The sequence below is a fragment of the Eulemur rufifrons genome, chromosome 7, assembly GCF_041146395.1.
Source record: "Eulemur rufifrons isolate Redbay chromosome 7, OSU_ERuf_1, whole genome shotgun sequence".
Classification (NCBI taxonomy): domain Eukaryota; kingdom Metazoa; phylum Chordata; class Mammalia; order Primates; family Lemuridae; genus Eulemur; species Eulemur rufifrons.
This window is the reverse complement of record NC_090989.1, coordinates 37,929,513-37,954,040: the sequence shown is the minus strand read 5'-3', so window position 1 is coordinate 37,954,040 and position 24,528 is coordinate 37,929,513. Positions and strand designations below refer to the sequence as shown.

Sequence of the window (24,528 nt, the reverse complement as noted above, 5' to 3'; positions counted from 1 at the left end):
TGGTAGGAGATACCGCAGCTCCTTCCTAGAAAGGGAGATTTCAGTTTACATGGTTGTTGAACAGTTGCAGGAGATAGTGACATACTCAGGCGCTACAATTTGAAAGTTATAAAGTTGGGACTGCAGTCTGTGGGGAGCTACTGTGAAAATTTTTAAAAGAGGGATGCATCATCTGTCGAATTTGCAGTGGCTGGATCATTAAAGAGTAGGAATATAAATTGTGGAGAGAGTTCATCATGGTGCCTGGAAATCAGCTAGGAGCCTCTTGCAGGAGTCTGGGTTGGAGATGCTGAGTGAACTAAGGATTGTAGCAACAGAGATAAGGAGATGAGGGGAGAGAGTCACTAGAAATGTAAATGTGGGGATCTTTTAGAAAGAAGCTGAATAGATCAGTCTAGAACACAGGAAAGGGATCTGACTCAGGGATGTCACCTTGGGGAAAGGCAATAATAAACATTTAAGGTAAATTCTTATATATCTTATTGATGGGAATATTACCTCACTACAAAGAACACAATTTAAAGTCCAAACTGTGAAAGCCCTTAATAAGTATGTTTTTAATATTCAGTTCTTATCCAATTATTATATTTTTTTGTGTTGGAGTGTGTCAGTGTATTTGTATGTACATGTGTATCTGTGTAATTAGGCATACACGAATACACAATTATGTAAACATTAACAACATTAGAACTGGACATCTGTATTTGTCTGCTAGGGCTACCACAGCAAAATACCACAGACTGGGTAACTTAAAAAACAGATTTATTTTTTCACAGTTCTGGAGTCTAGAATTCTAAAATCCAGGTGTGGTCAGTGTTGATTTTAGGTGAGATCTCTCTTCCTGGCTTGGAGACCGCTGCCTTCTCACTTGCTTACTAGATGGCATTTGCTCTGTGCTAGTGCAGAGAAAGAGAGAGAAATATCTCTGGTGTGTTGCCTTCTCATAAGGACATCAGTCTTTTCAGATTAACGTCTCACTATTATGACTCATTTAACCCTAATTACTACCTTAAATATTCTATTTCCCAATATCGTCACTTTGGGGGTTAGGGCTTCAGTAGATGAACTTTTAGGGAGAGACAATTCAGTCCATGACAACATCAGTACATTTGACATCCAAACTGACTGACATTTTCTCTAAGAAAGGTCAGACTATGAAAGTAAGAGATTGCTCTGAGTCATAAAAGAGGATACCTTTATATGAGGAGAGATATATATGTGTTAAAGGTCAGAGCTAGAGTTTGCTCATTTATAAAGTGAGTATAATTCATTTCTACTGATTATATTGGAATACAATTATATTCCTACGGATTTCTTTTTTATTTTGGAGAGAGTTATAAGCCACTTGCAAATAAATGAACTTTTAAATAGTAGTTGAATGGGTTTGATCAATTATTTTCTATTGCTCTATGGAAACCAGGCTGTAAAAGTCAGAAAAGGTGGACGTTTCACAAGAATGTCATACCGCAAAGGTATAAACTTAAAGCGGATATTACTTGTAGAAATCTGTGTTGCATTCTTGGCATGTGCGCACTTGCAATGTTAACTTTCACTGTGGTTATTTTTAACGTGGGAGCTAATTCTCGTGTATTTTGCGTCTGCTCTGCTTTACCTCTTTGTATGCTTGGCCTTCATTTGTCCCTAGCCTCTGGGCTGGTGTTCCCCGTAAAAGCTCCGTGGAATCGGGAAGCCCTCGCCCTGGCGGCCAGGTGACAGAAACAGGGTGAGAACCAGCTGAGCTTTGAGGGCGCGGAGCTTTTGCATACCATTCCCCTCCCACCACCATCCCATGCTGGGAGGCGCAGAGGGCTGCAAACTTCGCTCCAATCCGCAGCGGGCCCTCCCCGGGGTCCCCCTGCTGGGTGACCCGCCCGCGGCGGACTGAGTTGGAGGAACTTTGCAAAGGTTCGGCCTCAGAGCCTGGGGAGGCGAAGTGCTCCCGCTCCTCCCCAGAAATCCCCTCCCTCTGCCCCCACCTCCCGGTCCTCGGCCAGCCGGGAGCGCTGGTGATAGGACGAGCCCCGGGCGTGCATTGTGTATATGCAAACCAGAGCCCCGGCTCTCCCTGGCTGGCTGACCCCGGCCCCGGCTGCGGCTGTGACTGGCGCTGTCGTGGGCGCTGCTGCCCTTGCCGCAGCCGGGCACTGTCATGCCCCAGCCGCGCAGCAGGCGGCTGCGTCCTTGAGCCGCTACATACGCGCGGGCAAGGGGGCACTCGGAGGGGCTGAAGATGAAGGTGCCCGCGCATGGGCCCCCGCTGATTGCCAACCCCTCCCGAGCCCGCGCCCCGCGCGGAGCCCGAGGCCGCCGAGGACCCGCCTTCGCCGCAGTAGCAGCTGGAGCAGCGACAGAGGCGGCAGCTGCGGCGGCGGCGGCGGCGGGGCCCCTCTTGCCAGCGCGTAGAGAGGCGGCGGCAGCTCGGGGGCCGCCGCTGCCCCGGCTGCCATGAGTTGTGCGGAGGTGATGTATCACCCCCAGCCGTATGGAGCGTCCCAGTATCTGCCCAACCCTGTGGCAGCTGCAACCTGCCCCACAGCCTACTACCATCCGGCGCCCCAACCTGGCCAGCAGGTGAGTCACCGACTGGGCAGCCTGCCGGGGGCGGGGGCGAGGGGCACCGAGAGTATCGGTCTGAGGCTCTGGCGACCGGTTGCGCGGAGGATGCTCTGGGACCTGCGGGAGCGCCCGGGAGCAAAAAGCCATGCGAAGAGAGGAGGAGGAGAGGCTTTGGGAAGGGAAGAACAGCGGGGTGGCCTGGTGGGTGAGGCACTACCTGGCCGGGGGCTTCATTGAGCTGTTGTCACTGGAGCTCAGAGACAGCTCCTCATAGCCACCCTAGCTCTTAGGACTCAGTTCTCTGAAGCTCACCAAGGGCATCTGTCTTAGGACTATGTGAGTAAACTTCCTTTAAACATACGATTTCGTTTCCTTTGGAAAGGTAGAGTGTTTCAGGCTTTTCTTGATTAGGAGGATGAAGTGTGCCACCGAGGTACGAGAGGCTACCTGGACTGTGAGTTTAAGAAGTGATCTGAGACTTACTGTGAAACAATGGTCTACAGTGTAATGTCTATTAGACGTTGCTTCAACTTCTCCGTAGAGTCTTTCTCCCTAAGACTGTGGCTTAGAGGACAGAGATGGATTGCAATGTCCTTCATTCATTTTCCAATCCCAGCAAGCACAGAGCTTGTTGTAGGAAGTGTTCAGTCTGTTGACAGTACGTCTCCTAGCCAAGAGGTAACTTTGGATCTCTGGATGCTGGGTCTCAGTGGTGCCAAGAGTAACTGAAAATACCCATAAAAAAGGGGCCGGGAACTGGGGCAATGATATAGTTACTTTAGAAAGGAGGGTAGAGTTCCGGGGAATTTGGCACTAGGTGCCTTTGGACATTACTCTCTGCACACAACAGAGAGTGTGCCAAGATTTAGCAAGCGCTACATAAAAAAAAAGTATGTATGTGGCAAGGGGCCATACAGTATAGGGACTTCCTCAGATTATAGGCATTGGGGTGAGTTGATCTGGTAAAGCTGAAAAAATACAACTATATGTGGTTAGGAAATTATTATGAATAGAATTTATTAATTTTTTTTCAGTTTTTTAGGAACTGTATGTTTTTATTGTGGCTGTAAGGATTAGGTCCTTTAATTAATCCAGCCTTCTAATTTTTATATTTCTTCTACTTTTGTCTCTTTGCTAGAATTATACTGCTACTCTTTGGAAAGAAATCATAACTTTCTGTTTAGAATTTAGGGACTGTGAAATTCAGCTGATTCTGGAAGGGTACATGTCCTAGATTCATCTGCTAAACAGCACCAGCTTAAGTGGGACCAGTTAGGGCAAAGTGAAATTAGCCTTACTTTCTTGCTATCTTTTTTTTTTTTTTTTTTTTTAATATTCAACAACTTCAGCATTTCAAAGCAAAATGGCTTTTCCAGAGGGGAATGGGAAAGCATTTTGTAATTTGTGGTCAAGGGTGACAGATGAAAATATTTTGATTATGCTGTTTGTTTTTCTTTAGCTTTAAATATAAAATACATATATCTATATATATGCAATGGAGAAAAACATGAAGGTAAAATCAGACAAGTGAGGGAAAGAGACCCTAGTTTTTGCATTTTATAAACACTCAGTCCCAGAGAAAACACCCTTTCCTTGATCTCTGAGACTGTAGGGGCCTTCAGTTATCAATTGGAATGTGGAAAAGCAACAGACTCAACATTACTAAATATTCAGAAAGATATTTCCCCCCCGTAAAAAATTAGAAACTAGTATAGAAATTTCAAGTAAGATTTTGTATTTTAGAGTTGTGAAATTAATTCCATTGAAATATGAATCTATGGTGGGGGTTAGTATTGTAATATCTGTTTTGAACTAGAAAATAAAATTCAGAATCAGAAAAAAACTACAATTTACCAAGCATAAAAGTTAGTTTTCCATAAGAAATTGCTGTGAATATTTTATCTAACTTTTTCAACAGCCTTAAGATTCAGTCCTCGAATTCCATTCTTTTGCTAAATCTATTAAAACACTGAAGAATGCGCTTTTTCTTTTATTCTAAACATGATTTGTCTGCACTGATGAGTTGCATAATGATCAATGTCTGCTATATTTTGCAATTTTGTAGACACCATTTAAGTAGATATTAGGCTGACTCGATCATAGAATTTAGTTGAGAGGTGTGCTTGGAAATTTTCACGTTGCTTTTACTAAAATGACTCAAGATTTATTTCTTTTTTTTTTTTTTTTTTTTTTTTTGTCAAGTAACGAAACTATTTGACCATAACCAGCCAGCAAAATAAAAAGAGACTTGACAGTGTAACTACTGTTTTTTTACTGTCAGGAGTTTATTTTGATGACCTACATTTTCTATTGGAAAAAAGAGTAAATCGGGAAATTCTTATCAGGCTGACAGCATTTTTAGACTATGCGGTGCGTGGGTGAAGTGAGACTAATATTGACTTGGCCCTAACGCTGTCATCCGAGAATACATATTTTGGTTGTTTTTGCATTCCATAAAGTTTTATCATTATTATCCATGAAGATTGTTTTCTCCGTACATGGGAAGTGACCCCTAATAGCAACTTGCCTGGGAGACAAAAATAAGGGCACAGCCACCAGTGCATTTGAAAAACTGATTTGTTGAGGGGGAGTTGAAGAAAAGGAGCAAAAAAAGTAACAAAGTAATCAAGAAAGTTCAAGAGTAATTTATAAAATGCTAGAAAAGAGTATTACAGTTTTGTATTACTTCTATATTCAATTGTAGCAAAGTATCTTTACTATAAGATGTAACTGATTTTCCCCTCAAATCTGTATGACTCTGAAGACTTTATAAGTTAGTATATGGTTCATTATGATGGATTTTAAGCCTATTTTCCCTGTAATATGTGATGATGTAACTTTGAAAAGTATTTTTTGAGATAACAGAACTTCATTCTTCAGATATGTGCACTCTCAGCTTTTCCCCTAAAAGCACACATGTACATTTGAAAGTTAAAGTTTAGGTTTTTATTGAACATATGTTTATGTTGTAGGTGGACAATAGGTGAATGTCTTGAAAACATTGTTAGCTACATATGCGTTAGGCTGCATTGTAATGTGTTCCTTAGGCATACAGTAGGCAAAATGAGTCAATGTAATCTGTAAATATATCTGAAGAGTAAATTTTATGCCCCCTGACATAAATTCCTAGAAATTGCATGGCTATGCATAAATTTTACAGTGCGTTCTATAGAGCCATGAATCACCGAGGGATGCTGAGCAACTGTTCCCTGTGCCCACCATCTCTGTGTAGCTTTAATTTATCAGTCCCTAACATCTCCTCAGGAGAACTCTTGACTCAGTCTCTGGACACATACTTTGATAGCTGATGACACTGCAGAACGTGTGTAGAAAGGAATGCACTTACTTGTATTCTAGCAGTGATGGTAGGTCGGAACCATCAGAAAATTTCGAAATATGTGTCCGGAAAAATTGAAAGCAATAACATAAAATCATAGATTTCCTGCATACTCAGTGGGCTTCTCATCTTAAATGAAGACAGACTGTTGTCTAAATAACCCTCCTTGCCATTAGGAAGATACTTAAAGCAAAACTTTAAGTTTATAAACAAGACAGAAAACAATCACTAGTTTTCTAATTGTACCTGCAGGTTTTAACAGTCACACTTTGGGAGAGTATATCTACTCTCTCCTTTTCAAGAATAACAGCAGAGTGAATCTGCGTGCATGCTTTCATTTAAAAGAATTAGGTGCCCTTGAAAGGCAGAACTCCAGTTATAAATTTTGTAAGGTGTTTTTTCAAACTCTTTCTCTGGACTCTCCAACCTTGGTTAAGTCGTAAAATTGCCCTGAAATTCTGCTTGTCAGAGAAAAACCCTGGAAAAGTATAACTTAAACTCTTCCTTTTACAAATGAAAAAAATGGATATTCATAGGACTGAAATGCCTGGCTAAAGATTTCAAAGCTGGTGGGTGAAAAATTAGGACTGATAGATCTCCCTCTCCCCAGTAAAGCATCTTTTCACTGTGCCATGCAGTCTCTCAAGATTTTTGCTTGTTTGCTTATTTTTTGCTATGACATAATAGGTTTATTTTTATTTTTAGGTTCCCAATCAACTTTTTTGATAAAGAAGATTAATATGCAGTAGATTCTTTGGCCTTGGAGTTTGAGATTCTTTCCAAATCCTTGGTAGCATATTTTTTTTAAGTTAGGCATTCCAAAGGCTTTTCGCAAGCATTAATATTATGCTAATGACTTATGCTACCCGTGTTGCATCTTTTGTTGATGAGGCAGAATGTCCACTTGGCAAATGAACGTTTACACTTCTAAAATAAAATACAGGAAGTGGTATTAACAGTCAGTTTTAAGTGCCTCATATATCATTGCAATGCCAACATAAGTTTAGATTCATTGAGAGGAAAGAATACAATTATAACTTAAATAGTTTCAATTCACAGTCAACTTATTTAAGGCCGAGGATCTATTTTTCTTAAAACTGTATGTAAGGATTTAAGTGGATTTATAAGAATTCATGCAGGACTTCTTTGAGAAAAAACAGCCCCTATAATTCTACACTACACAAATTAACTTGACTGAAGAGACTTAGAAGCTTAAAGTGCCTCACAGCTTCATGCTCGCAATACCTTTCCAGCCAGAAAATTCAAAGCCAAAGGAAAAATTAATCTTTAAAATAACTGAACTGTTGTCTCTGGCAGTCAACCAGAATGGGGAGTACAATAGTGATGGTAAGGGCAGGATTGAGATCCACAAAATCATACACAGTGAGGATATGTTCACCAAGAAACCAAATGCCAGGACAAGGTGACACTCTGGAAATGTGAGTGAAAGGTATTTTGGCTAAATGCAAGGAAGTCCTGCTTTACCTAGCACTTAGTAAAATCTCACCTTTTACAAAGTTGGAGATGGCATAGACATGACCCATAAGATGGAAAACGAGGGTGTTCAGAGGGGAGAGCAGTGTTCTCCTGTGCAGGCTACTAAAGAAGAGGAGCTGAGCTGACCTTTTTGGGTAGTGTATATATATAATGTATATGTGTGTGGGGGTGTGTGTGTGTGTATATATATATATATATACACACATACATATGTATATATGGTCTTGTATCTGTCTATGCAAAGGGAATTTTCAGTGAGAATGAAACTATTATGCTCATGATGCCTAGGGCAAATCTTAAAGCAGATTTGTGGTTAGGTGACTATTATTCTAAAATCTGGGTGCTTAACTTGCATCTCATTCACTTAGGCTCTGTTTCCAGCTTAGTAAAAAAATACCAAAACTAATACATCCAGTGATATATAATGATTTAAAGTATTACCCCCCAAAATAAATTTTCATTCATGAAACAAAGGCTTCATAATAGTTGAATTTTACTCTGCAGCAGACACAGTAAAGGCAAAAATTTGGGGCAAGGCTCTACTCTGAGGCTGTCAAAACATACCTCTTTAAGGAGCTGGTTTTCTGCTTTGACTGTTCATTTAGGAAGACCCTAAGTGTGCCTTGAATCGTTGGATCCAAACAGCTGCCACTAGAACAACTCATGAATGCCATATTTACTGATATGTCAGTGGACACCAGATTTACGGCAGTAATTTACAAGTGTGGCCAGAACTGGGGCAACTGAAACATTTTTCACTTTTCTCCTTCTTTAGTAGACAACAAAAAGAATGACCTAAGCTCAACAGGTGTCTTTTCCCCTTAAAATTGTATCATTTTAGCATGCCCAGACACTTGTCCTTGGAGGATAGACTAGTGGGACTCTAAGGATGTATCCTTTCTTATTAATATGAAGATAGATAAAGGAATCACCATAACTAATTCCTAGGAATTGGGCTAGATGACCCACGTCTGGAAATGAATTAGTCTTCAGTGGTCTGTAGAGGGTTTTTTTGGCTAGAATCCTGTAATATCAGAAGAGATGGCCAATATAAGAAACAAAATTAAGTGTGACTTTGTCTAGAGCTCTAGCATGTTGCTTATTAGGATACAGAGTTGGACAAGAGCTCTGAGATAATCAAGTCAAAATTCCTCATTTTCAGAAGAGGAAGCTAACAGCCAAAAGGTTCTGTGACTTTCTCAGACACATGGAATTAGTTTTGGTCAAATCCTTTTTTCCATTTCAGTTATCTTTCTATTGTGTGCCCTTTCTATCTGGGCTTTCTTACAAACTATCAGTAATTTACCTAATGTTACCTTTTTAGTTTTCTTATTTTTAAGTTTAAGAATATTGGCTACTTAGAGAAATAACACAATTAGCCATATGGATAAATCATGAGGCTCTCTTTATTTACCATTGCATTTACCATACTCTTCCAACTAACTATGACAAGTTTGATTTCAGGAACAGGCTGTGACTTTCATCTTTGTGTCTCCAAGTCTTTGCACAATTTCTAACACGAAGTGGGAATTAATTGGCAGTTAGGTGAATGAATGAATAATAGATAAATTTCTAAAAGGATGATATCATATCCTAAATCAAGTAAGAGGGTTATACAAACAAACTAGAAATTTATACATTGGAAAATGTTGTTACATTCAAAGTATTTAATAGTTGGTTTGAGAGAGAAGACATACCCTCATGATGTGATCATTGCTTAAAACATTTTGGGAATGCAAATTTGCAATTGCTTCTAAGCCTGTGGCAAACTTTTTTGAACATCATCAAAACTAAAAATTTTTCGTCCTTGGAAGGCGTAGGTTTGATTTTTGATAATGAGCAGAATTGTTTAGAGGCAAGTGTGCTCAAAATTAGTTCATCGTGTTAAGTAATAATATTTTTGGTTTGTAGGGAGGTCTACTGTTAAGAATTTTTTTTTTTTTTTTTAAATCTTGATGTGTGACCGTGTCTCACAATTTGGCTCTGCCTACATTTCCAAAACAGGTTTTCCAGAAAAATTGTAGGCAGTTGTATTATGTATCTGATTTGCCAAAGAGACAATATATTTTTAGGAATAAAAGTTCAGTTTAATCTTGAATTACATATATTTTTAAAAGCACAGTATTACTTGATATCCATACCACTGATTTACCTTTATATTTCTAATTTTTTTAATGTTATGAATAACTTTAGGCTATCTTAGCATGTGTTGCTGTGCTGACTATGGGCTTGTTTATTCAATTAAGATATCTATCATACAGAGACTCATTTTTTATAGTCTGTTTTCTTGGCACATGCTTTGTAGACAGAGAGAAATAGGTTCTAATCCCATCTCTGCCACTTACTAGTTAGGTAATTCTGGCCAAGTAAATTAGTTTTGAATATGTTAATTGGGAATACTTATCCTGACAAAATATTTGCATGTTAGAGTACAATTATGTGAAATAAGATATATAAAAGATCTGTGGCAAGTCTGCTTTAATTTGACCCAACTTCTCATAAACTGATCCATCCTCCCCCATTAGGCTAAGCACCTAACTTTGTCTCTCTGAGACATTTTTTAAAAAATCTGTTATCCAAGCAAGTTAAAAAATATGTGGTCAAAGAGCAATGTGCTGCTTTTATGGACTCTACAATTTTCAAACATTTACCTTGGGCTAGTAGTTCCTTCTTACAGGTTTTATTCATGTTTTTGAACATAAAAGAATCATTGTATTTAAAGAAGATAGCCAGTAGAAATTTTTAAAAAGCTGTTTCTAAATATCCAGTGATTCCAATGATTCATTAAAATACTTTTGTTTCCTTAGGAAAAAAGTTTCCACATATGCACAGTAATCATTTGGCGTTTTGTAGGCTTAAGCCTTGGGGAGTTAGTGGTATTTGGCTTCTGACATGGAAGTCTTTCTCTTGTCAGACAAATCCTTTCCCCTGCACATTCCTGCTAAAGTTTGTTGCTGTTGTGCTGAATGGCAGGCTTTGAGGTGGTTGAGTATGGTCTGCACTGCCTAAGCGGACTCTGCTCCACAGTGCCATTTTCACCTCTTTGTGAGTTAGCTGTAACTTTGTGGCTATTAACCCGTTCATTGTTTCACCTAACTCCAGAATCATTTTACCTGGGGAAAAGTTGTCATTATGCAGTGGTGATGAGACACAAATGTGCATTAAATCAATCAACTTGTAGTCTTTGAAGTCCTTTTTGATGACTTATTTTTGTTCACATTTCTCCAGGGTCTTGTAAGAAAAACATTTCTGAGAGATTTGGATATTTTTAGGAAGTGATTGTGCATTTTGAGAAAAATATGAATGAGATTACATTTTGACCTTGATTCAGAAAATCTAGGTTCCAATGATTTGATATTTAATCTTAATGTTTTGAATTTTACATATTATTCTTAAGAAAGAATGTAACACGAGGAAACTTTCATTCCAAGGAGCAACCACCAAGTGGATACAGTATATGGCAGAAGCACACATGAGTAAAATACTTAGTTTTTAAAAAAGCAAAGAATTGATTTTACAGTGATCAAAGCACAGACATCAGAAAATAGTTGAGGCTCAAGAGTCTATGAAAAAGAAAACTAGGATGGTGTGAATGTCAGTGTATGAATCAATTATTGTTTAAATTCTGTGTTTCTATTTTCTTCATGTTTATGCTTAATGTTAAAAAAAGTATGCAAATTCAAACTTAGCACTTTAGGTAATTATCAGGCCATTTGGATTCTTTGAATTCTTATTTTAACCAGTGATGTTGATTGTGATGCTATCAATGCATATGTGTGCCTGTGGTGTTGTAAATGTAAATATTTAAATTACTTCACTATAATTTGTGAAAATTAACCTAACTTTATCTGAAAAAAAGTGCAAGTGGGAGTGGTTGACATTCTTATGTCCTGTCTATTAGTAGGCATATCTTAGGCTCCCTTTCTATTTTATTTGTTTGATAGTCTCTATGCAAATTTATTTAATTAATAAAAGAACTGCCTCAAAGAGCTGGAAGAAAAAGTGAAAAAAAATATACATTTTATAATCATTCCAACCAAATTTTATTTAAATAAAGGAGTCAATATAGATATTGCATATATAGCTACATTACATCTAAATGAAATATAAAGAATATAGAGAATTAATGCAGGCATTGACAAGAATTTTTTAAAATAGATTATTGATAGATATTTTCATAAAATGGCAGATATTGCTTACTTTTTTCCCCATGGCATATTGAAAAGTGCCTAATATTTAACCTAATTTTTAATTAACCTAATTCTTAGGTTAATTTATTTGTATCCAATGATTTGACAATTGGTAGAAAAAATCCACAAAATTGCATAGCATTTAGAATTGTGTAATCTTAAATAGATTGAAAATCTATAACTTAAATTCAACTACTATTATTTAAAAATTAAGATATTTTATGATTACTACTATTGATCATAATACTACATTGCATTTACATTTGTATCAGGATTTTCATCTTTAAATATCTTGTATATATAATTTTAGTTAATTTTATTTCATCTAAGAATTAATTGTTAATTAGAGATAGAATAAAACATTGTCTTTATTTGAATAACTAACACAGTAGGGCTCTTTCATTTAAAGAATAAATGTTAAAATTAAACAAATGAAACAATTATATGCAAAGCCCCACTCTCACAAACTGCTGATGAACTAGACATTAACTGGAAAAAGAAATCAGTTTCCCATATAATAATGAACACTTGTGGACAGTGATGCCACTCTGTAGATCAGTTTTAATTTCCTTTCCGGATAAACACAGTGCTTCTTTCCAATGTGCCAGAATATTCGGCAGAAAGTGGATGTGTATGGTTAAAACAGTGTATTCTTTAGGTAAATATACATATACACAGAGAAACAGCACTGTGACTTGACTAGCAAATCATAGTATTTGTTTAATTTTATGATAGAATTCAAAACTAGGAGTAACTTCAGAGGGTACGCAGTTCAATCCTCTCTTTTTATACATAACCTACATTACAATGGTGTTTTTACTATTGAAGTTAAATATAAACATGTTCAAATCTGTGCAAAAGTAGATTATAAAAAATAAAACCACCTAGTCATTACAATCATCTATTCATCAGCAAATCATATTCACTCAAGAAGAATTATCTGTTCATCAACAAATGATAACCATATTGACAAATTTTAAATGAAAAGCAATGATTGTATTATTAATAAATAATAGCCCTGAAGTGATAATAATATTCCTGAACATTTCAGGACTCACCTTATACAAGAACAACATATTCATTGCTAAGGAAAAGGTTCAATTTATTGACTAGTACATTTATAATTTGGGGCTATAGAGTTTGAACCTAGTAATTACATTAGAAACAGAGTCTGGGCTATGTGTTTTGCCAACATTTGCAAAACTACTGAATATTCTAGAATAATTTCTCTTTTTCTACTCATTCATTTTCCAACATGCATTTTTTTCTGAAATAAGAAAAATGGTATGACCAAGGATCAGGTTTTGTAGATCTATAAATGATACAAAAAGCTCATTTGGTCACTAGAATAATGTGTTTTATAATCTTTAGCATTATCTTCTTATATGTAATTCACATTGAAGTTTGTTGATAATAAAAGTAATATATATCCTCAGTGACAAATGTTTGGAAATATTGACAACCAGGAATAAGAAAATAACAATTAACTGCAAACTTACCATCTAGAAGACTGTATGACATTTTGGTGATTTATTTTCCACCCTAGATATTTCTCCCTGCCTTCCCCCAACACATGCATGCACATGCATATCTACACCTGCATGTTTTTATTATGCATTCTGGTTCACATTCTGCCGTGCTCTGTGACATTTGGCGAATCACTTAACTTTTCTGTGCCTTAGTTTTTTTGTCTTTAAAGCATTGATAGTAATAATAACTATTCTATCGAATGGTAAAAATTAAGTGAGGTAACAAATGTAAAGTTGTAGAAGAGTTCCTGACATTATATATATTAATATGACCATTATAGTTATGGTCATATGTTTTAAAAATGTAAATAGATTATCAAACCTTTATCATTTTTGTTTGAAAGGCTAGACATGGTTAGAATTTTGTATTATTTTCAGTAAGCCATAATAAAACCTTTTTTTCCCTCTATGATAATAGTGGTAAGTGGAACATCTGAAAAATGTGTTCCATGCAAAATGGATCTTCACACAGACTTATTTTGTCATTTTAGTTTGATTTTTGAGAAATGAGTTCACCACATCTGCCAAATCCTTTTATAAGATGCTACATTCCTGTTTTTATTTTAGTTTATTTGTGAAAAGCTCTTTTCTTCTCCACCCACCATCAGACAGTTAAGTCACCTATCCCCTCTTCCTCCCTGTTCTAAACTATAATGTTGCTGTACATTAAATCTTTAAAAATAAATCAAACAATGAGAAGAGAAACTAGAAGGAATCGATCTGTCACTATTTTTTAAGTCATTCTCCTTTTGGTATAGCTGTATTTAAAAATAATCTTGCTTTGAAATATACCATTTAATAATGAACTTTTCTGTTTGTTTGCCGAATTTGGAATCACAGACTTTTTTATGTGTGTGTGTGGGAAGGAGGCAACTGGTTTGGGGAGGAAAAAGATGGGAGTAAAACAGATGAAGAAGACTCAGTTTGCAAACATATGTTAATATTTAGATTCTTTTTTCTTAAAGTGAAAACTTAACTAGTTAATGGTTTCTTACAAACTGTCTTTGATACTGTGTTTTGTTTATTTCATCCCAGAAGAAGTTAGCGGTATACAGCAAGATGCAGGACTCTCTGGAAGTCACCCTTCCCAGCAAACAAGAGGAGGAGGAGGAGGAGGAGGATGAGGAGGAGGAGGAGGAGAAAGACCAGCCTGCCGAGATGGAGTACCTTAACTCTCGCTGTGTCCTTTTCACTTATTTCCAGGGAGACATTGGGTCAGTAGTGGATGAACACTTCTCAAGAGCTTTGGGCCAAGTCAGCACCCTCCATCCAGAATCTACCATTTCAAAAAGCAAGATGGGGCTAACCCCCCTATGGCGAGGTAAGAATTCAAAAGCAGATGCTCTCCAGGGCACTGTCTCTGTTTCGCAACTGCCTGTACCAGGTTCCAGCTGGAGACTTGCCCCTGGAGGACGGATATCCACTTGCTTTTTAATTTTTAAGGACAGCAAGGAATTTCTTTCAGACAAACAGCTGGATCAGTTTTGTCACATGTGGAATGCAGGGTTGGAAAGGATGCAGTCACACCCCTTAAATTCCTCTTGGAAAGTAGTGATACAACCGGCTTGAGTTTATAGTGGCCAGACTGAGCTGTGAAGCACCATTCCTAAAGCCCCGCTGGCCCAGTTTGGATCTCTAAATAATAGGCATTCCTAAATCAGCTTTTAAAAAGTTAGCTCTTGCTCATTCCAATAGGTGCTACGTGGTGACATAGCAGAGATCTGAGTCTGACTCAGGAATATAGACTTAGGAAGCCTTCTATGTTCTCTTGATAGCCTTCTCTATCCTGATTTGTTGCAGCATTAACCCTTTGTGGTGTATAGCCCAGGCATTGTTAACTGCATCTACATGGTGATAACTAGTGTTTTTACCTCCGTAAAGAAAAAGAAGTATGTTGGCCTCCTCTTCTTTATTTCCTTTTATATGGAGTTCACAGAGATATTTTTGAATCTGATTTCTGGTTGCAGAAAATCACTGGCTGATATATTAATTATGGTAATTACAAGGTTAGAGGAAAAAAATACATCATTCCAATGATAGCTTCAGAGAAATGTGTTACAATTATTTCCTCCAAACTCATTTGATTCTAAGCATTATCTAGTAAAATGATTCTCAAAGTGTGGTTTCACTGACCAGGAACATCAGCATCACATGGGAGGTTGGTAGAAGTGCTAATTTTGGGGCCCCACCCCAGACCTACTAAATCAGAAACTCCAGTGTGGGGTAATCTGTGTCTTAGCCCTCCTGGTGACTCAGATGCAGGCTCAAGTTTGATAATTATTGATCTAGTGCTATTAAAGACAGTTTGCAGGCCCCTCTTACCTTGAATATATTGAACTGAATCTCCAGATGAAGGGACAGGGAATCACACTTTAACAAATGCCCTGGATGATTCCTATGGTGAGGAAAAGCTGGTCACTTGTGGTAGGGAGCACAGGAACTGTGGTTAGTAGTCTACACTCAGGAACAGAGGAATGATTCTGTTCCTTTGTAGGAGGTCCTGGCCATATTGGATTGCTGGGCATGAGCTGTAGATAATACAATGCTTTTCTTCCTTTCCCTTCTTCCCTCCTTCCCTTCTTTTATTCCTTCCTTTTCTTTTTAGTAAATATGAACAACACTAAGCAGTGATCCTAAAAGGGAAGGTTGAATACAAATCGAATGTCCAAGGCCTTGGTATAAGTGAATTAGAAAAAATACTACTTAATTGATTAGTAAATATTATGGACTTCCTACAGGAACTGAGACTTAGTCCTTGCAAGCCTAAGGTGCCTATGTAATCAACTAATGTCCCATTTGGTAGCACACGGTGAATAATTCTAAGAATTTGTGGAGAAGAAAAAAGAAAATGTCAGTGAATTAGAAGTCTTTAGTAATTAATTTGATGTGTCAATAATAAATTTTATCAGGATAATCAATCCCAGGAAAGTAATAAATACATCTACTTCTTTTCACATACTGACATATGCAACCTGATTGTTATTTAACCTGGAAAATAGGAACTAGGGCCCCAAATTATATCTTGGTAGGAGAGTGCTTGTTGATTGTATCATGGTATTATAGTCAGAATAATTTTAAGTGGGATGTTGTGTATGTGCAAAAACCCTACAACAGTTCAGCATTTTCCCCATAATTTGCATGACATTTTAGAGAAGACTATTGAACAGAAGTCAAATTTTAGTATAGAAAGGATAAATAATGGTAATTTTTTAGTAATTATTGTTAGAATTTTCTTGGCATCATCTTAAATTTGGTTTTTAAATCTGTCTCCTGTTTCATTCATTGATTTACACAGCAAATATGTAACAAGCTCCTACTGCATGTTACACAATGTTCTATGTACTGGGGCCGTATCAGTGAATGGGACAGCCCAATGTTCTGTACTCATGAAGCCGATATTTTACTGGTAGAGACAGGAATAAACAAACAAACAAAAAAATGACATGCAAGGTGCTTTTTACTTAAATTGATAACAAAAGCCCTCTCTGACAGTTACGTTTGACCTGAGACCTGAGGGAAATAAGAACCCTCATCATGTGACTATCTAAGGAAAAGTATTAATAATTCTTCACAGAGGGAATGGCCAGTGCAAAGGCCCTGAGGATGGATTGAGCTTAGAATGTTCAATGGGAAACCCAAATGCTGTGTGAGCCGAGTGAAATGAAAAGTGATAAGTGGAGAACAGATGTTTTAAAACTTTTTATGGTAGTTTACCAAAGTATCCCAGGGGAATACAGCATGCTCTTCAATTCTCATCTCTTCATCTCCCACTAAGGCTACAAATCTCATATCTAGTTATCACACACCATTTTCCCTGATGCTCAAAATAATGCATTTCCATATCAAAAATCTGAAATAAATATAAATTAAATGTTTAAGTGACTGAATTAAATGAACCAAGTTAATACCATATACCCAGAATTAGAAAACAAAAAAAGTCTTTAATAGAGAATTTCTTGGTAATTAGTTGTATGAAATCTTTGGGTACAGTTTTCTTATTCCTAAAATCAGGGGGTCAAATTGAGTAATTGTTGTAATCTTTCCTTCTGTAAAGTTCTGTGATTTCAAACGTATTATTTACTTTTCAATTGTGAGCAGAACTCTGCCATAGTTGTCTGTAGTTGTAAATTAGTCAGTTTTAGATAAATATATATACACAGCTTCAATAGGATTCATAGGAAAGTCACAAAATGTAGCCAAAGATATAGAAAATATCTTAAAGAAGAGGTACAGTACAGTAAGATTTACATGTCTAGTGAAGGGATTTAGTGAGAATTTAATATTAATTGGCAAAGCTACACAGGATTGGAAAATGCAGTCTATGGAGGCTGTTTGCTTTGGATTCACGTCCTGGCCTTATTACTTTCTAGTTGCAATGTGATCTTGGATTAATAACCTTAAATCTCTCTGGGATCAGCTTCCTCAACTGTAACATGTGTTTATTGATACCCATCTGCTACAGTTATTGTAAAGAATTTTTTGATAATGTACATGAATAACTTAGCACAGAGCTTGACTCAAGGTGCCAAATGAAAGTCAGATGCTTTTTTTCTTTCCTCCCTCATTTGGCACATAGAAAACAAACCTGAAGTCTTTATTCAGAAGCATTGTTTTCTGGAAGTTTGTATTTCTGGTATAAAACAAAGTGTTTTGAATATAGTAAGCACTAAAGGCTATTGATAATAGCGAGGGCAATGGCAGTGATGCTTTATAAAGGAGCTACTGGCTATCCAGTTGTATTTAAGTAAGAGTTCTAGTTTATAGCATGAAGTTATTACAATGCTACAGAAGTGCTACAGTGTTACAAATGAATTTACAACATTTGATAGCAGAATATATTTCCACAGCAAATCTTTAGACAAAGGATAGTATGTGTCAGCTAATAATGGAATAATGATCATACTTTGAATGTATATATTCTTGATGGAGATTTTTTAAAAAGGTTCTTTCTTGGTGTTTTGTAGCTATTAGGCAAACAATTAAGGACAGGAAAATTTGTACTTTATTTGGTAAAATATCCCAGCAGTCTAATCCTGCTAGAGATTTTAACAGGAATTGAACAGAGCCTTTCAATTAAGCAAACCTCATGAATCTGATTGTTCCCTTATCCCCATACAAATAAAAGCATCAGCTTTAGATATGTCTATGTATTGATCTTTACAGAATATATGTGTGTGTGTGTGTGTGTGTGTGTGTGTGTGTGTGGTGTGCAGAAAAGGGGGACAGTTAAGCCATAGTAAAGTAGATCACTGACTTAAAACCGTGCTGAATGGCAATCTTACTGATATTTTTTTTCTTGTAACTGCAAAGCAAATTATCTGTTAGTTCATCGATCTCCAGAAGGTCTGCTTGGGGCAACTCATTTTCATAGGAAAGGGCTCTCAAAATCAGTACCAAACTTAAATAGCAAAACCGAGGCAGGAAAACGAGGGCCTGTTTCATAAACTGGTTGAGACTGGGAATGAAGGAGTTAGAGAGTTGAGTGGAATCTCCAGAGGCACTGAAGGAGCATCGGCATCTGATATCATCCTTTGAAACTCTCATGTAGTCACAAGCCCATTTTGAGCAACTCTCTAAGAAAGTATGATAACTAGAGGGCAATCTTTGGACATGATGGTAATGCATAATTACTGAATGACAGAAAATATTGGAACACATGTCATTTAACCTGTCACCTAACAATTTATTTTCATGGGAAGAAGAACAAGAAAATGAGAATTAAATTACAGCAAGAACACGTTAGGTTAAGAATTGAGTAATATTTTTCTTACTGAAGTTAATGAAAAGGAAAATGTGTTATCTTTAACATTGATGTTTTTAATCAATATTTACTCTAAGAATGTGCTTTCTAGAGATTTTTAAGATAGCTTAAGATCAAGGTTCTACAATATTTCCTTGTCCAATTTTTCCTTTAAGATCATTTTCATTATTTTAAAAATTAAATATAAAATGTTTAATTCTTTAAATTAAGTTTTGAATTTTCTCTTTTTAAAATTGTTTGCCATTAGTTTTTGTTGGTGGTGGTGTTTTGTTTTTCCAAAAAGACATTTAAGTCAATGTAAAAAGTATCCTAGCTACTATGAAATTGAAAGAAATACTTGGTATGCCATGTTAAACTCTTTCATGCCTCTAAGATATATTTCTGGTCTAAATCATATAGTGAGATTACTGTGTATGCTTTGAGTGGTTGTATTGGGCAGTATTTCAATTTTTTTTGTTTAGAAATAAATGTGTGTATGTATTATTTTTAATTCCAAATGTCAGTTGAGCCAAATTATATTTAGACTTTTCATACATGTTAGACTATCAGTGTTAACAGCATCCAAATATTGGTTAAAATCACCCAAATATCAAGTAATATTAAATCCAAACTCACCATGGAGTGTTAATATCATCACTTCTCTATTGCCTCTACTAATCTGAAAAGTAATATTGCATAGAAATAGTTCGTGCAGTTTCTCATCTGCTTTTTCATCCAACAAATGTGGCTGTGATTAAGTACCCATAAGCAAAGAGTCATGTAATGAAAAAAATTTACATACATATGAAATAAGCACATTGATTCTCAGGCATGAAAAAAAGCATATCATCTGTTTCTTTGTATCAAGTTTTTTTTTTTTCTTTAAACAAGCAAGATACCAAATAGTGATTCTGAAATATAAACTTCTTCATAAACATGTTTTCTATTCAACATTGTTTCACTTACTTGTGAAATGCAACAGTTTTTCTGAAAAGGCCTGCATAGATCTCTGCAGAATTTATATTAATCTCAGGAGACATACTGACTGGGAACATATTAAGTTGCTTCTAATTTTATTTTTCCCTGGAGTATTTTAAAACTTTGTTCAATCTTTGTAGAGTGTATTTTCAAAAATAGATGTCCACTTTCAATAATAATATGTTCACTAATCACAGTACAATATTCATAGATAAACCAATAATACTTTTGGTAGGAAATTTGTTAATTATTCACATTTATGCATGCTTACCCAAAATGCATAAGCTTCAATAAAATAAGATTGGTTCCATGTACATAAAAATGAGAAGAAATAAAAGGAAATAAAAGGAGAGATGGTATACACTCCCTGTATTTTGACATTTTAATGGAGAATTTTAATAAGTGGAACTCTATCTCTGGCACATACTTGTGGGTTGGAGTTCAACGGTTTTCATGATATGATTCTGGCCCCTTCAGGAGATAGAAGTCAAGAGCAAAATGAAGGGTTTGGTCCCAACGATGGAAGTTGTCAAAGCAAAGTGGCAGATTGAAGATGGCAAAGCTGAACTATGTAATATAAGGAGCCTCTATAAACTCCTTGTGTGGGTTTTAGGTTTTAAACATTCATTGATGGCTTTCATTGTGGGTGTGACAGAAATACTCTACAAGTGGCCCTCACCTAAGGCAACTTGAATTTTCTTCTCACAACTTATACAGTTTTCCTTCTTGTCATAAGCAACATTTTTCAGGTAAAAAAGTGACAATTGTTAACTAAAACATATTTACCCCAATGCCAGTAAGTTTGATTTTAAGTGTTTTTGTTTTTTTTTTTTTTGGATAGATTGTGATTGTGACAAAACAAAGTCATTCAATTAAAAGTTTTCTGGGACGGTTTGAAGACTTGAAGAGTGTGCATTTTCATCTTTTACCTCTTTAAGAACACCATTTCCTGGATTTCCTCAAGGTTTTTGAGATCTGTGGAGATATCCTGAGGGAGAGACTTGACTGTGAGACAGTGAATAGCTGTTTGTCTATAGGGTGAATGGGGTGAATGATGATAGCTCCGGGGGCAGGACTGAAGGGGAGAGAATAGAAGAGCTGGCAATGCTAGTACCACAGCCTTTAAAGAAGGTAGAGAGAAAAAATATTTGAACACCACAGTGATTACCTAATTTTGTTAACCAAATGATATATGTGGTAGTCAATTCAAGTTCAAGTTTTCCCTGAGGCAAGAAAACTATGTCCTGGAAATTTATGAAGTGAGAACATAAATATGTCAGACTTTTTAATACTTTTAATTCAGAGTACTTCTTAAGATATCTCTCATTCAATGGAAAGATCTAGCAAGGTCCTTTTATGTGGAACACAGTATGAAAATACTATCTCGTACATGCATGACTAATGTCTGCAGCAATGATATCTTTATCTATAGATAGAAATAATCCACAGGACACTTCACAGAATCATACAAGTATTAAACCAGAAGATAATTTGAATCAAATGAATTCAAAGGCCTCCTTTTTGGGTGACAGTTAGCCAGAAAGATCAGTGGGTCCATTCAGGGTAGTAAAATGAGATAGGGTAAGAGCTTGAACCAAAGCTGAACTCCTTAGTCTCCCAGGCCAGGGCTTGTCCAAATATACAGCGCTGTAGGCAACAAGCTACAGGTAGAGGGACTGAGCTTTCTACACACAGATCTGACTATGTCACTTCCAAGTTTAAAGCCCTTGGATCCCCTCAGGATAGAGCACACATTCAGTACCATGGCCAGCAAGTCCACACCTATCTACTTGGGCCCTTTTTATTTCTACAGCCCCATTTTCTTTTTTCTTTCTTTCTTTTCTTTTCTTTCTTTCTTTCTTTCTTTTTTTTTTTTTTTTTGCCACCTTCTGCCTACTGAACTCTTTTGTCTCTCAAATTCTGCTGCTGCTGCAGGTGCTGTGTGTGTGTGAGATATGGATTTTGCTCACATGCTGGTTCATTTGCCTAAAACTCTCTTCCACACGTCTTCACAAGTCTAGCTCCTACTCAACCTTTCAGCTTCGATGGAGTTATCACTTTTTAAGGCTGGTTCTGTGCTCCCACTCTGTGCTTCCTGTTGTGAGAATGCCTTATGTCACATTGCACCTATTTCCTTATCGGTCCTTCTGCAGATTGTGACTAAAAATGATGTCTGTCTGGTCATCCCTGATCCCTCTGTTTGGTACCTAGTAGGCCATCTATAAATAAATTATGATAATTGAGTAGAGAAATGGGACTGATGCAGAGTTAGGGGATGATTCTCCCTTTTTCCTTTATTTATCTCCAAATGCCATTCTTTGATATTTTTCTCTCCCCCAAACACTCCCTCAAACCCGCTGCCTCTACTTGAATCTCCTCCACTTGTGAGTACCATAGAATCTTCACCAAATTCTAGAAGTTCAGGTTATAGTTGCAATTGTGCCCTCTTGTGGCACATTGCGAAGCGTGTCAGCCATGGGCCGTAGGCAGGCTACCTGGCGTCAAAGCCCAGGCTCATGTTGCCAGTCTGAGTCTCAGTCTTCTTTTCGGCCTTGATTTCTTCATCTCTAAACTGGGGCTAATAACAATAACTACCTCATGGGACTGGGAGAGAATCCTAGGAGGTCATTCAGGAAAAGCCCTTGGAGTAGCGTTGGGCGTTCCATCACTGTCATTAAATGTTCACCGTTATTATTCTCAGTCTGGACACTCCCAAATCTCTACAGAAGAAAAATTAGAATTCACCCTTCTTAATGGAAAATAAGTGTTGGAAAATGAGCATCATTAAGTGTGATCTTACTTCCATTTGTTACTTTTGGCATTAAAATGTTTAGTTTGAATGAAAATTGTATTTTCATTTAGAAGAAGTTTGGTAAAAACTACAATTTCTTAACTGCATAAACCTCATGGATGGCATAGCTTTCTTTACCAGGGAAGTGGGTAGCTATGACCTCTGCTCAGACCTGATGGTTGCAAGACACCCAGGAGGAAATGAGGCTTTTCAATCCTAAAATTACCAACCTCAGCACAGACTGTGACAGAATAAGCTAAGCCAAGCAAATGGAGTTGGGGTGCGGGAGGGTGGCACTCATTCAGCACCGCGGATCCGGCTTCTGGACTTCGCCTGGGAGCTCACAGGCTAACCTGGTGTCAGTTCACGCCTGTGGGGAGATTAACAGTGCATGCTGACTCGCCTGCTTACAAAGTATTGTTGGACAAGTAAAGGCAAGTCTATCCCAGAACTGAATCTTATGTAAAATTTTTTTTTTTTTTTTTCCTGTCTTCTCAGACAGCTCAGCTCTCTCAAGCCAGCGGAGTAGTTTCCCAACTTCCTTCTGGACCAGCTCTTACCAGCCCCCACCTGCACCCTGTTTGGGGGGAGTTCATCCTGACTTTCAGGTCACTGCACCCCCTGGCACCTTTTCTGCAGCTGACCCCAGCCCCTGGCCGGGACACGGCCTGCATCAGACTGGCCCTGCCCCTCCCCCTCCCGCGTCCGAGTCCTGGCACTATCCTTTGGCATCTCAGGTGAGCCCATCCTACAGCCACATGCATGATGTCTACATGCGACACCACCACCCCCATGCACACGTGCACCATCGCCACCACCACCACCACCACCACCCTCCTGCTGGTTCTGCCCTGGATCCGTCGTATGGGCCGCTGCTGATGCCATCAGTGTGTACGGCCAGGATTCCTGCTCCCCAGTGTGACATCACAAAGACAGACCCGACTACAGTCACCACTGCTACCTCAGCATGGGCCGGAGCCTTTCATGGAACAGTGGACATAGTGCCAAGTGTGGGGTTTGATACAGGTGAGCCAGTAGATTTCCTCCTTTCCATAGAAAGAAGAAAAAGTTAATTTTAAAAATGGTGGATTATTTTTTGAAATGTGTTTTGAAATATTTTTTCTCTTATCTGTAAAGTTAGGCTTTGAAAATATGTTTATAGAACCTAACCATTTTGCAATAATTCCTGCATTCCTGAAGAAACTGGAATGACTAGCTCATGAAAACAGTCTGAGAAAGATCTCAGAACTTTTCTCCCATCTCTTAGGCACTTAGTAATCTGTTCCTTTGAACTGGAATCTCTTGTACCTTCTGTTTACAGAGAATTGAACACATTCTCTAAATCTCCCATGTCTCTACACTCTATACCATCTGCAATGCCTAATATTAATAGAATTCAGAAATAGTATGCTTCAGTAAATTTTCTTTCTCTCCTTTTTTGTTAAGTCTTACTTATGAAATATAAAACAAAATGCTTTCTGGAATATAGTCTATAGTCTAGCGTTTTGAAAAAGAAATAGGGAATATATTCTAAAAGAATGGATTTTTATTCCTTTTTTTTCTTTCCCTTCCCTTCCTTCTCTGACCTTCCCTTCTTTTCCCTTCCTTTTGCTCCTTCTCCTCTTGTTTTTCCTCCTCCTCCTTCTTGTCTTCCTCCCCCTCTTCATCATCCTCCTCTTTTTCTCTCTCTCTCTCTCTCTTTGATTTAAATAACACAAGACTTAAAAGACTGACATAAAATTTACATTGAACAGATTTAGATAAAAGCAAAAGGAAAATATTTCTCCACAGAGCATTCATCTCCCCTCTGGAATTCACTAGTTCTGAAGGTCATGGTGTTAAATGTCTGAGCTTCATTTTTGGACCAGACTAGTCATATAATAGTATTCATAGTTCTGAGTTCATGAAAT

At 37.4% G+C, this 24,528-nt stretch overlaps 1 protein-coding gene across 1 annotated transcript; it reads left to right on the top strand.

Moving 5' to 3' along the window:
* The first annotated feature begins 2,036 nt into the window (after window positions 1-2,036).
* On the top strand, window positions 2,037-23,691 carry VGLL3 (vestigial like family member 3). The gene is made up of 3 exons (XM_069471952.1): window positions 2,037-2,571; window positions 14,145-14,430; window positions 23,117-23,691. The coding sequence occupies exons 1-3, from the start codon at window positions 2,446-2,448 to the stop codon at window positions 23,689-23,691; spliced, it is 987 nt and encodes a 328-aa protein (XP_069328053.1). The 5' UTR covers window positions 2,037-2,445.
* Window positions 23,692-24,528: the final 837 nt, after the last annotated feature.